Source organism: Pimephales promelas, chromosome 10 (assembly GCF_988280905.1).
Source record: "Pimephales promelas chromosome 10, fPimPro1.hap1.1, whole genome shotgun sequence".
Classification (NCBI taxonomy): domain Eukaryota; kingdom Metazoa; phylum Chordata; class Actinopteri; order Cypriniformes; family Leuciscidae; genus Pimephales; species Pimephales promelas.
The window spans coordinates 4,916,510-4,930,564 of record NC_142778.1 but is presented as its reverse complement, the minus strand read 5'-3'; the positions used below and the strand labels follow the sequence as shown (position 1 = coordinate 4,930,564).

General features: G+C 37.0%; 1 protein-coding gene across 2 annotated transcripts; it reads left to right on the top strand.

Annotated features, from left to right (window-relative positions):
- Nucleotide 1: 1 nt before the first annotated feature.
- siral1 (SIR2 antiphage like 1) lies at nucleotides 2-13,765 on the top strand. 2 transcript variants are annotated; one of them, XM_039647560.2, is made up of 9 exons: nucleotides 2-69; nucleotides 695-972; nucleotides 3,479-3,568; nucleotides 4,743-4,995; nucleotides 7,725-7,952; nucleotides 9,689-9,817; nucleotides 12,216-12,525; nucleotides 12,938-13,003; nucleotides 13,313-13,765. In XM_039647560.2, exons 2-9 carry the CDS (start codon nucleotides 695-697, stop codon nucleotides 13,324-13,326), a joined length of 1,368 nt encoding a protein of 455 aa, XP_039503494.2. In that variant the 5' UTR covers nucleotides 2-69; the 3' UTR covers nucleotides 13,327-13,765. The 2 variants fall into 2 exon arrangements, with proteins under 2 accessions (XP_039503494.2, XP_088991453.1); XM_089135327.1 differs by lacking the exon at nucleotides 13,313-13,765 and having other exon boundaries at nucleotides 12,938-13,008.
- Nucleotides 13,766-14,055: the final 290 nt, after the last annotated feature.

The window sequence follows — 14,055 nt, the reverse complement described above, 5'->3', positions numbered from 1 at the left end:
AAAACATGTGACCTGCATCACGTGATTGCATTAGCTGACATTTTCCTATGACATTTTCACAACAAACTGGTGAGTGGACTCTGATTCTCGTCAACTATGTTACCGGTCAACTATGTTCCTAAGAAATATCAATATAGGTCATGTTAGTCATAGACATAAATCACTATATTTTTTTTATAGTTAACCTTGCTAAGTTATAGGTTAGGTATATATAACTGTACTTGTCAGTATACTTTTCAAATTTTTGGGGTCAGTAAACATATTTTTTTATGTTTTTAGAAGAATTTAGAATATATAGCCTATATTTAAATATATTTAGAAATGTAATGTATGTCTGTGATACATTGTTGTTAATCATCACTTCAGTCTTCTGTGTCACATAATCCTTCAGAAATCATTCTAAATTTATTTGGTGCTTAAGAAACTTTTCCTACTAATATTATCAATGCTAAAAATAGTGCTGCTCAATATTTTTGTGGAATCTGATATATTTTTTTCAGGATTCGTTGATTAATAGAAAGTCAAAAATAACATTATTTGAAATAGATACATGTATTTACTGTCACTTTTATTAATTGAATGCATCCTTGTTGAATAAAAGTAATTTTTCGTACTGACCCCAAACGTTAGAATAGTGTCTTCACATTATACATGATCCATATGTAACAATCCATAATTTCCATGATTTTGACAGATGTCAGCAGCAGAGAAACAGCGAAGATACCGGGCTCGGCGGGATGCTGATCCCTCAAGAAGGGCACAATATTTAGAAAAGCAGAGAGAGGCATGGTACAGACTAATAAGACTTGGAAATGTGAAACCAATCACAGAGTTGAGTGAGAGGGAGAAACAAATCAAAAGAGACAAATGGAGAAAAGCGCAACAGAGAAGAAGACAAAAAAAGCGAATGCTTGAAAACATAATTACTCCAGCAGACAGCCTTGAATTTGACCAGCCGCCTGAAGAATCAAGGTAGAAAGCTCTGTTTATGTCCTTTAAGATAAAAAAAGTATTTAAATTCGATTTTTATTATGATATGCTATAATATAAATGTAGTCAATAGTGTGTCTGGTCGTGTGTGTGTGTTTAGACACTTTAGATTAGGGTATAATTCTCACTATTAACTAACTATTAACTATGACTTTTGTCTCCAAAAACTTCTAATGACTGCTTATTAATAGTTAATAAGGTAGTTGTTAAGTTTAGGCATTGGGTAGGATTAATGGATGTAGAATATGGTCATGCAGAATAAGGCATTAATATGTGCTTTATAAGTCAGCCAATATGCTTGTAATATGTATGCTAATAAACACTAGTAAATAATGAGAATACACACACACACACACACAATATTGACATTAACGGCTCACATAGTTTATGTGAGTAGTAACTTGATATGGTAACAATAATTTTAGTAGCCTAACATATTTTACATATAGGCTACTTTACGGAAGTATTAACAGTACATTATGCATAATTACATTCTATAACCCTAAACCAAACCCTAATCCTTAACCTAGTAGGCTAAGTACATGTTGTTAATAATACTTCTGTATAATTACACTATAACAACTGCATTAAAATATAATGTGACTATATTTTTTAAATGACTTAAATGCTGTTTTTGACATGCAGTATTATCCCATAGGTAGAACTAATAGCATATGGTGAAAATTATTTAGATGCAGACTTATGATTAAGAAAAAAAAATGTTGTTATCTATTTATATAATCAGTGCGTGTGCAAAACAAATGTGAAATCTGAACATTTAATATTTCTAAAATGCTCCCCAAAAAGAGTAATTAACTTTATGAAAACTGCTAATTTAATAGATTAGGTTTGGAGCAGTTATTTTAGTTTCATAGAGATACTATTATACTATTAGTTTTAATAAATGTTTTGATTTAGGCTAGTTATAATTATAAATATTTTTTTCTGTTTTCATTTAAATTTTAGTTCAAGTTTTAGTATCTTTTTTGTTTTGTCATTCTTATTAGTTAAAGAAAAATTCTATATATTTTATTTCTGTTTTAGTTAACTAAATGGAAATGAGAAATATTGCCTTGGCAAGTAGCTGAAATAAAATGTATTAATATAAAGTTTATATAAAGTTTCTTTTATTTCATGTAACGAAAGTTTTTTTTTTTTTTTTAATGGTTTTACTTAACTGTAATAACCATAATTTTGGAGACACCGGCTGCCTGCGTGAGTGATGACGTGTGTGACAGTCTGGCGGATTAAACCTTCACTCACATCCCAGGCACAGACACACGCACGCGCATCACATGTAAACGCTGAGCTTGTGAACGCGTCGCGAGGATCCGCAGAGGAAGAGACTCTGACAGGTACTTCGCTGAAGGCTGACCTGAATTTTCTTTTTCAAGCCAGGCCTTTAGCGTTTTTGTCTCTGAAGGCAGACTGGCACTGATACCCAACTGTCGTTGAGATTCTCTATAGAAAGACACTAGCTAACGTTTGTTCGATAGATAGATAAGAGAGTCTGTCCTTAGTCCTCGAGGAAATTTAAGATTAAATACTCGTATCCTCCTTTTCTCTGTTCACCTCGGTAAGTAGTGGTTTGAACATTTTATGGCATGCTTTTTGTTTCAGTAGGATACTGCTGTCCTCGTTAGGTTTAATTATTTATTTATTTATTTTAGTCGTAACTCATGTACCGGTAAATCTTGCCTTTTCAATTATCCCATCTTTCCTCAACGTAATGAATGTACTTTCTTAAAAGTTTTGAATATCAAATAATGTATATAAATTTTTTTGTAATTTTAGCCTGCATGCTAAATCTGTATTGTGTCACATATGGAACAAAAGCAACAGGTGATTGAACGTTTAGTTGAAGACACATAAACGTAAGTTACCAGCTAAAAAAAACATGGTATTATAAGAGTTACGTTATTAGTACTCGTAATTCTGGTGTCAAATATATAATAATAAAAAAACAGATATAACTTAATAATTCTATTTTTACCCGCTAAAATAAATCACACATGTAACGTTAGCTAGCCTGTTAGCTTGCTAGCTCAGAGAGGCTATCTTGGGGTTTTGGCTAGAGTATGTTGTTGTAGGTTATGATTGATTTTCTAGGCTTTTCATGTACAGTTGAATCTTCCTGACATGAATATGAAAAATAAAAAGAAAACGGAGAAAGAACGGAGCTTTGATTTGAGCTGCTGGTCCTTGAGCGAAGTGAGCGCAACAAAGACCTGCAGCATCTTCAGTTTTGTTCCTCACATCATGAACATGTAAATACTCTGGTTGTTCTTCCAGGTAGAAGAGAGTAAATCTAATTCAATGTCAAGGGCAATTAAAACAATGAAGCTTTGTTAACCTAACTGAACACTTGATGTCTGTCTGTCTGTCTATCTATCTATCATATATCTATCAGCAGTGTAGCCTTTTAGTCAATGTTTGTTGCTTTGTAAATGGATCAAAATTTTTTTTTTTTTTTTTTTTTTTTTTGTAGGAGTCGAATGGCCTCTGTTGTTTCAGTGAAGACAGAGAAGCGTCCTTCCCCTGACTCTGAGGATGGCGACACAGTGGCTAAGAAGGCCAGGTATGAAAACAGATGTTGTTGTCTTGCTTTGTTGCCAGCACATTCCTAAGGCGAGCCAAGTATTCTCCATCCATTACAGTCAGCCCCTGTTTGCCTCTCCTCTTCTGACAAACATGTTTTTCCAAAGAACTTCCTTATTAGGATGATTTCACCAGGAAGTTTTTTTTTCATATTCGGTTACACTTAATGATATTACATTAGTTTAAGGTGTTGTAAGCAATTTCTGAGAAACGCTGTTGAGAGTTGGTTGGACCTAGCAGCACAAGACACTTCTAGCTAAAAATCAAGTTTCTTGTTGACAAATCAAGTTGTGAGAAGATGAACTAGTATCTAACTCGCTTTTAAACATCAAAAATATGTAGTTTAGATTCAAGATAAATGGCGTGCTCAATTCCTTTTTAAAAGTTTGATTTGGGTGCTCTTCGGTCCAAGGTAGGACATCTAGATAGTATAAAGAAAGAAATCTCTGATGACGAGGCACTCCTTAATTAAAATGTCTTTATTGAAAAAATGAACGGACAAATTTAAAAAGCCCACGCGTAGTGGCATGGAGCCTTCTTCAGGGCATGAAGAAGAAGGCTCCATGCCCCTACTTAAATTTGTAATTTTTTCAATAAATATTTTAAATTAATAAATATTTTCAATAAATAAATATTTTAATTAAGGAGTGCCTCGGTCATTTGAGATTTCTTTCTCTATACTGTCTAGATGAAAAATATGTGATCCCCCTCTTCAGAGATCTTGACTATCACTGTGCAGTTTAAAATTATACAACAGTTGACTCACTCAATACATTTGGAGTGCAACCCTATTAATGCATGATTTTCTCCAATTCTTTCATTTTCATTTTTACATAAATTGTTAATAAACTACATTCCTCAAGCTCAAACTTTCAACTCTATTATGCAAATGATTTAACAGATGATTTTCTTTATTTTATGGTATAAATAATTGTATCTGTAACAACAAACCCACAATAATCCCAAATTAAATAGTCCCTTCTGAGTGACAACTGAAACATCATAGAGAATGTATAGAAAAATAAAATGGCTCATTCATTTTTAGTTCCTATTTTTGGAGTCTGTGCATTTGTATACAGCTCTGCTGTGTAGTTTCATCTATATGCATGTATCCTCTGACCTGATTACATTTCCTCCATCTCTGCTGACTATAGGAAGTTGTTGCCCAGCCTGAAGACCAAACGTGCCCCTGAGCTGGTGCTGGTGATCGGCACTGGGGTGAGTTCAGCTGTAGCTCCTCAGGTGCCCGCGCTGCGCTCATGGAAAGGTCTTATCCAGGCGCTGCTAGATGCTGCCAATGACTTTGATCTGCTAGAGGAGGAAGAGAGCCGCCGCTTCCAGAAAAGTCTGCAAGAGGACAAGAACCTGGTGCACGTTGCTCATGACCTTATTCAGAAACTTTCACCGGTAAGAAAATTTATAGTTAAAAAAAGTTAGAGTTAAACTTGAAGGCGCAAAATGAACCTTTGGTCTAATTACACATCGGTACCTAGTCAATCGTTCTCTGAGGTTTTTTTTTTTTAATGATAATCGAATGTAAAGAGTTTTACCTCTAAAACGCTAGTATATAGGGCATCGAGTAATGAAAAATATAGATCGCTAGTTAATACCACTAACAAGGTTTAAAATAGCCCCACACTAACACAGTAACATAATGAGGGTCCCTACATGCAAACCGAAGCATTGAGAACTTTGTAAGTGTACAGACCGTTTAATAAGAAGATACTTTATAAAAACAGTCCACTTGGTGTAAACAGACAGGAGCCATCTTTGGAAAACAGTCTCGACAAGTCGAACCACGAACGATGTGAGCGACGAATGATGTGTATGAAGTTCAGCAAACTTCTCAACCCATTCTCTTTTTCTAATCCAAAGTTACAAAGCACCAAGCTTATTATGATTATTAAATGGCTTGATCTTGGGATTTACATATCAATATCAGTTTGTCGAAATGAAGATTGATTAAAACTGACTAATCTATATTGTCAACCCAGCCCTAAAATCTTATGGCTTATACCATACATCAGTATTAAGTTTGTAAAGAAACAAACTTTTTTTTGTGGTGAAGGGGTTAGTGAAAATGTTGGCAGGGTAAAGAAATGTATGCCCTGAGGATGGTTGTATTACCGAAGGCTTGGCATTAAATTTTGCTTGAAGGACTCAAGTGTGCAGACAATTTATTTTTTTGGGTTGTCAAGTGTTATCTGTCTGGCACCTTGTTTGCCGTGAGTGCGGTGAAACTCTTTCATATGGCAGGGTAAAGAAAAAAATCTTTACTGTTGAGCTCTGATCATGAGCATAATGCTAGGCAGTGCGTGGAAGAGCACAACTTTAAATGTGTCCATCATTAGTCTGTTCCTTTCTGGCTAGAATGAGGTGTAAAGCCACGTGCCACCTGTGTTGTTGTTTTTGTTAACCCGTTAACGATGTCCCATTCTTACAGATCATTAACTAAAAAAAGTTGGTTTAGGGTTTAGTTACCAACTCATTCGTATAAATCTGACCGAAAAAAAAACAAAAACGGACCGAATTGGAAAGATGCGAGGCTGACCACCGTTCACTGGTCCGGGCCGATCATGCAGAAAGTTAAAATGAAACAAATTACAGTACCTGTTCAGCGTTAAAAATGGAGTTCACACCTCAAGAACAACAAGCCACGGCTAGACAATAATCCAGTCAGCTTTGGCGTTATATATTTCTTTAGTTAGGCATGCTTTGTAATGCTCACTGCAAGTCGGAGGATGCCTATTAACATGTTTGTGCATGAAAGTCCTGCCTGAGACATTTAAATTGCTTTTTTGGTTCAAACTATCGAGTTACTGCATGTTGATAAGTCCAAAACCTTCCAAATATGATTGTTAACCTACTTTCTCAGTGCTTGTTGCTCAATGCTGTTATTTTTCTACCTAAATCAGGGCTCCAGACAAATAAATCCATAGATAACATTGAATTTTACATGAATGATACAAGTCTGTGAGGGATAGATTTACAGTCTATATAATGGCATGTGCTGTACTCTAGATCACATGTCATTTTAAAAACACAACTTTCAAAGCTTTTTGTCTGTTGAAAGTTTTTTGGAAAGATGTTTCATCAAATGAACAATCTGTATGTTTTTAAACAACAGTACTATCCATTGAACGCTTTACTTCTATCCATCAGCCTCATTTTCATTCCTGTCAATAATGAAATATGCACTATAGACTTTAAACAGCTGCCAGCTTTTAAGGTGTGACAAAAATAAATTTGCATTTTACATTTACAAACCCTTCTTTCAGTCATCCTGCCGTGTGTACGTCTGCCCTCCTTTTACAACATTTTCATCCATTTTTGTCCCTCTGAAATGTCTCATTTTGCCAACACAACAAGTAAAGTCATGGGCAACTCTTCACAGAACACGCAAGTAAAAAGACACATTTTTAATTCATAACGTGTTCATTTAAATTGCCTTGGGCCCTGTAAATCTCGTTTGCGTGGTTTACATCTGTTTAACACTGACCACATGCGATCAGACGACCGAGGCGGATGTTAATACCAGGTGTAAACAGTTAAAAGACACCTACAACTCTAAGAACAGAGGCATTAGTGCACAGCAGGTGTGGAGGGTCTGATAATTAACCTCTTCCTGAGAAAGTGGATTCTGCAAGCTATTCATAGCTGCCTCTCTCTCTCTCTCTCTGGTTTTCCATGTGCCTCGGCCAAGCTCAGAGAATGAATTCAGCTCAGTGTAATGAGATGAGATATGACCAGGACAAGGGCACTGCTGTCAGAACTACTCTATTCTCAGCGCTCTCTACACTTTCCAGTGTTTGAAATCAAATCATGTACAGTGTCTAATTAACACTTTACTGACTGAAATGGAAGTCACTCACTGTATTGAATGAAGAACTATTTATTTTGAGATTCATACTTGAGGTTCACATGGGCGAACCACCACAGAAAATGTACAAATCAAGGTTATTTAATTGCCTACAATTTTTTTTCAAAGCACATTTCAATGTCATTTCAATATAATGTGTATGTTGAATTCCCTTCTAAAAGCAGGCTACGTAACAAGAGTTATTTAAATACACCTGAAGTAGTTTTGTTTTTCCAAACATCACATGTTTCTTTTTCACCTCTTGTGTTTTCTGTAGCGGACGGGAAATGTGCGCTCCACCTTTTTTAAAGACTGCCTCTACGAGGTGTTTGATGACCTGGAGTGTAAGATGGAGAACGTTGGGAAGCATCTCCTCCGCTCTGTGCTGCAGTTGATGGAGAGCGGTGCTCTGGTCCTCACCACCAACTTTGACAACCTGTTAGAGATCTACGCTGCCCATCAAGGGACCAAGCTGGAGTCTTTGGATCTCACAGATGAGAAGAAGGTACCTACTATGTTTCCTAAACTTTAACTTTTTGATTAGAATTCAGTCAATGCATACATTTAGCATCAGCGAAAGATACTTTAATAATCTAAACTTTTTTTTTTTGATAAGTTAAAAATCTCACAGCACACCACTAAGCATTAAAATAGCTAAATTGCATACTTCAAATGGCAGATTGAAATGGCAAATCAGCCTTTTCAAGTGCTTCACACTTTTTCCCAGCTCTTCAATCAAAGCTGTAAATATTATCCATGTTAATTCCATCTCAATAAAAGATTGTCCCCATTTGTAAAAGATGAAGGAAAACTAACATGTGACAAACAAACACTTTTATTTTAAAATATATGAAATTACCAGTATAACCAGTAAATGCCGGCAGAGGAGCAATTATTGGCTTATTAGCCGTTTTCACTCCCTAATTAAGTTTTTTTTTAGTCACATGTTTTGCTTTTAAAAAGATTATAAATTATCAAATCATCAAGAAATACATTTTTATCAAAGTTTGACACTCTTTGTTCTTAAGTAGTCTAAAGTCACGTGAAAGACAGTAATAACACAATAACAACATTATTACACATATTACACCTAATAACACATTGTGACGTCAAAGTTGATATTGTGTCGTCATATATGGTCAGACATGCATGTGCCATTTATATAATATTAACATTTTATTAAAGTCAAGCTCAGTTTTTAACCAGCGAATGACAGATATTTTGTCTGTCATTGTAACGGCCACATCCGAGGCAGTAAGTGCATCGCATTATGTGATTATCAACTTACAGTTTATAAAGTTTATTGTTGCTACCGGTATGTGGGTGCTCAGTTTTTCTTTTGTTTGAATACATTTGGACAAAATCTCATGATATAAACGATGAAGTGCTACGCACAGGATAATTAGAACAGTATATTGGCTACAACTAGATGGCAAACACCAGACTAAGACTAATACAAAAAAGAGAAAGAAAAAGCTGTGCGGCACTTCATTCATGATACACGTGGGTAGAGTTTTGAGGTTTGACTGACAGTTTGAGGATCCAATTGAGATTCGAGGTTTATTCACCAATGCTGGTTTTACATATATAAATCGTAATTCTAATTCTTAAAAGTTTTGACTGGTCAATGGGATCTCAAAGTCCATCGGCAATGTGACATCATCATATAGGGCTCAATCATTTAGTCTATGAATTGCATTGTTTATGTCGCAGAGTGGAATTCCCCTCAGAGATAAATCAGTCGAAGAGAAGAGATCATGAAGACTTGTAGAGTAACACCTATCATCAGATCATCAGTTGCTTTAAGTTTAAACTAAAAATAATGAATTCAATTCGTAAATTGATGTTCTTCAGATGTTCAGGGCACTGGGTTCATCTCTGTTTGCTTTTGGCCATAAATTTCCTTCAGCACAAAGCAGTGAAAGCTTCAGCTATTAGCCATAAAATCAGCCTTATGGTCCCCAGCCAAGCGTCATGTAGTGCATTAGTGCATGTAGGCTCTACAGCAGCTCACCTGAAGGGCCCTCTGAAACACAAGTGACTGCATGTTCAGTTCTCTGTCTTTATTAATCAGGCCGTGTGTGGTTTTCCATAGTGTGGCCTTTAGGCTGGGTGTTTATGCACCTTTTCCATCAGATGCCTCTTGATTAGAACCCACAGTCATTAAAAGCAGCATGACCTAGTGGGAACCGGATTGGGATCAGTGGAGTATGAAATGCTGTGGTGTGCATGTGTGTGCAGGTTCTGGAGTGGGCTCAGGAGAAGAGAAGACTAAGTGTACTCCATATTCACGGTGTTTACACCAACCCCAGTGGTATTGTACTGCATCCTGCTGGATACCAGAATGTTCTGAGGAACACAGAAGTCATGGTGAGTAGATGTTTTCTGCTCTTAGGAAAAAATAAAGTCACACCACTGGAAGTTGACAATTCACTGAGGTGAAGGACACAGTGAACCAAAGCATTCTGGTCCGAAGACATACTCCCTTTTGTCCAGTCCTTGAACAAAAATGGTTTCACTTAAAATAAATTAAAATGAACATTTCCCATTTGTATTTAGTTCAACTAGTTGTACTAAAATAGATCAAACTAAAAAATAAATAAATAAATACAAAAACAGACATTTCATAATACCCCCCTCCCCCAATAATATTTCTAAAACGTTAAAATAAAAAAACTGAAAATGCATTTTAATAAATCTCAAAATAATACTAAAATAGCACTGCTCCACTCCTCAATGTCACATGATTCTTCAGAAAGCATTATAATTAATGGTGGGCATAGATTATTTTTTTTAAATCTAGATTAATCTCACTGTAATCATGGAATTAATCTAGATTAAAATGGCTCATTTGAATTCTGCCGAAGGCATTCAGAATACGTGTGCTACCCAAATAATGACCAAAAGTAAGTCTTTGAGAACGGGTTTCTCAAGTCATCTCCTGTTTCCAAAATGCATCACAAACTGCTTGAGAAAGCTGTTCTATTATGATAATTGGTATCATTGCTAACAAAATAGTTTGACGACGACTCTTCCCCTGCGCTACATCAGTGCTTGGCCCGGCATCTTCTGCATTAGCTCAGTAACACCTCACTGCAGTACACGAGATTCAGGGGGTGGAGTTGGATCCAGATAAAAGAAATGGAGATGGGTAGGATTAGGGGTGGGGTTAGGAGTCAGGGGGCGGATATGGGTAGGATTAGGGGTGGGGTTAGGGATCAGGGGGTGGAGATGGGTAGGATTAGGGGTGGGGATAAGGATCAGGGGGTGAAGATGGGTAGGATTAGGGGTGGAGTTAGGGATCGGGGGGGTGGAGATGGGTAGGATTAGGGGTGGGGTTAGAGATCAGGGGGAGGAGATGGGTAGGATTAGGGGTGGGGTTAGGAGTCAGGGGGCGGATATGGGTAGGATTAGGGGTGGGGTTAGGAGTCAGGGGGCGGATATGGGTAGGATTAGGGGTGGGGTTAGGGATCAGGGGGTGGAGATGGGTAGGATTAGGGGTGGAGTTAGGGATCGGGGGGGTGGAGATGGGTAGGATTAGGGGTGGAGTTAGGGATCGGGGGGGGTGGAGATGGGTAGGATTAGGGGTGGGGATAAGAGTCGGGGTAGAGATGGGTAGGATTAGGGGTGGGGATAAGAGTCGGGGTGGAGATGGGTAGGGTTAGGGGTGGAGTTAGTGATCGGGGTTGGAGATGGGTAGGATTAGGGGTGGGGTTAGTGATTGGGGGTGGAGATGGGTAGGATTAGGTATATGTAAGGTGGGAGGGGTTGGATCAGTGCAATTTGGCTAGGTATACATCCGCACTAAAATATCAAGGTGAAAGTCATCATAGCTTGCGTAGTATAGACCCAGCTCCCAACCCAACTTTGAGAATAGATTAACAGCGATTTTTTTTTATTTATTTTTTTATCACTCAATAAGAGTCTCACGTTAACGAAGCATGTTAACAGGGATAACGGCCCTCCTCTAATTCTGATATACTGGTTTACTAATCAACAAAACATTTCTTATTATTACCAATTTTGCAGAGTTGTGCTGCTTCATATTCTCTGGAAACCGTGATACATTTTTTTTTTCAGGTTTCTTTGATGAAAAGAAAGTTCAAAAGAACAACATTTATTTAAAATAGAAATCTAGTAACAGATGAAAAGTGACCGTAAAGACTTATTATATATTTAATGCATCCTTGCTGAATAAAAGTATCAATTTCTATTAAAAAAAAAACTTTTCAACATAATAAATGGATTATTAAAGTCATAATTCACTGAAATACTCCTCCAGTGACCTGTTAACCCTTGCAGCCCTCTTTTTCAGCATTATATGAAGTTTATATGATAAAAGCAGCATAAAATAATATATTGATGGTCAATCATGTAACATTTCTTTGTCTGATCAATTAATTTATTCAAAAATGCATAGAAAAATAAAATTCATACATAGTAATTTGAACACCCATCCATCTTCTATGATGTGCATGTTTTAATTTCTGAATTAAAATTCATTTACATTTTATTTAGTGTGTAAAGTCCACCAAATCAGTCATTAAAAAATTATGAATTAATAATTCATGATGTAAATAAATACTTTTTGCCTTGAAAGATATATTTCATGTTTTTTGAAAATGCTATAAAAGTTTTTCAAAACCAAATGAAATCATCATGATGAACTTGTTTTGAATTAGAACTACCTTTTTTTTGGTCTGCTATTTCTCAGTGATCCTGTATCTGCCATCGCTCCATAACGTCAGTTCTAATATCGTTTTTGCAGAGGGAGATCCAGAAACTCTACGAAACCAAGTCTTTTGTGTTCCTGGGCTGCGGGAGGACAGTGGACGACACCACCTTCCAGGCACTGTTTCTCGAGGCGGTCAAACACAAGTCTGACCTTGAGCACTTCATGCTGGTGCGGCGCGAGGACGTGGGCGAATTCAAAAAGCTTCGAGATAACATGCTGGACAAAGGCATTAAGGTCATCTCGTACGGAAACGAATACGCCGACCTGCCGGAGTACTTCGAGCGGCTGGCCAACGAGATTTGCAACCGGGATGTGGACCGGGACATAGTGACCAACGGTTGGGGTAAGCTCGGGCTTCACTTTTAAAGGGATACTCCACTTTTTTTTTGGAAATGGGCTCATTTTACAACTCCCCCAGAGTTAAACATTGGAGTTTTACCGTTTTCTAATGTATTCAGCCGATTTTTTTGATATTTAGAAGAATATCAGTAACCATACAGTTTCTGGTCTCATTGACTTCCATAGTAGGAAAAAATATACTATGGAAGTCAATGAGACCAGAAACTGTCTGGTTACTGATATTCTTCTAAATATCAGAAAATCGGCTGAATACATTCGAAACGGTAAAACTCAAATGTTTAACTCTCGGGCAGTGGTAAAATGAGCCCATTTCCAAAAAAAGTGGAGTATCCCTTTAAGACACGTCATATGCGATGTTTGAGGTTTTCACCTATTCATTTGCTCGATTCGTTCAGGATCTCCCATCTCACAAGGCGAAGAGAGTCAAAATGGCTTCACGACCCAGAAAAACCTCCTGCAAGGTTAGGACAGCTTTCGTGTTGTTGCCTGGCTTGCATGCTAAGGCAATTTTGGCATTTGACTGGAGCATGGCGACACCTTTTCTCCTCCTTATCCCTTATCTTTCCTTAAATGCATGCTTCTAGAACGATAGAACCATAGGCCTGAAAGGCAGCACAAGGGCTGCTGTCGTTTTAAACTCGCTACACTTTTCCCCTGCACTCTTCTGCTCTTGAGCCCATGTGCGCTGTGGCTTCCTGTGATGAAATCAGTTGATGCTTCTGTTGTAATAATGAGATCTTCATTGTAGCTCTTCCTGTCTCTCTGCCCAGACTTACACTCGTGACACAAGTGGCAGTCTGAGAACATATCCACAGCTCCGCCGCACAGGTCTGGCATGACTAGATCTTCACGCACAACAGACTCCTTTCTCATACTTAAACCGAGCGCCGTCAGTACCGGTCCGCTTCACACGGGAAAGACGTCTGTAAAAACACCACCTGGCAAACTGTGAACTCCTGCAACTCAGAAAATGTTTAACTCTACATGTGAGTGAAGGAGAAATTTGTGGATTTTTTTTTTATGTGGTAATTAAAGTGTGGGCCAAGAATGATGTTCAGGGCCAGTCTGATCTTAAACATGAGCGGTCAAATGAAGTGGTTTCTCAATTCCAATTTTTCACATTATCAAATGCACCAGCAATATTTAATTAGTGACTGAACCTCACAAAATAAATATCAATGGGCATTTTTAATCCCAAAATTAAAAGGGAAATAAAATTAAAACACACCACGCTTACACACATTATATAGTACACACAACTGGTCAAAAGTTTGGAATAGTTACGTTTTTTTTTTAAGTCATGCTATCAAAATACAGTATACTATGAAATATTATTACAATGTAAAAGAACATAATTGTAATATATTTAAAAATGTAATTTATTCCTGTGATGCAAAGCTGAATTTTCAGCATCATTACATGATGATCCTTTAAGCAAGGATTCATTAAATTGATCAAAAGTGACAGTAAACACTTTATGTTACAAAAGATTTTATTTCAAATAAATGCTGTT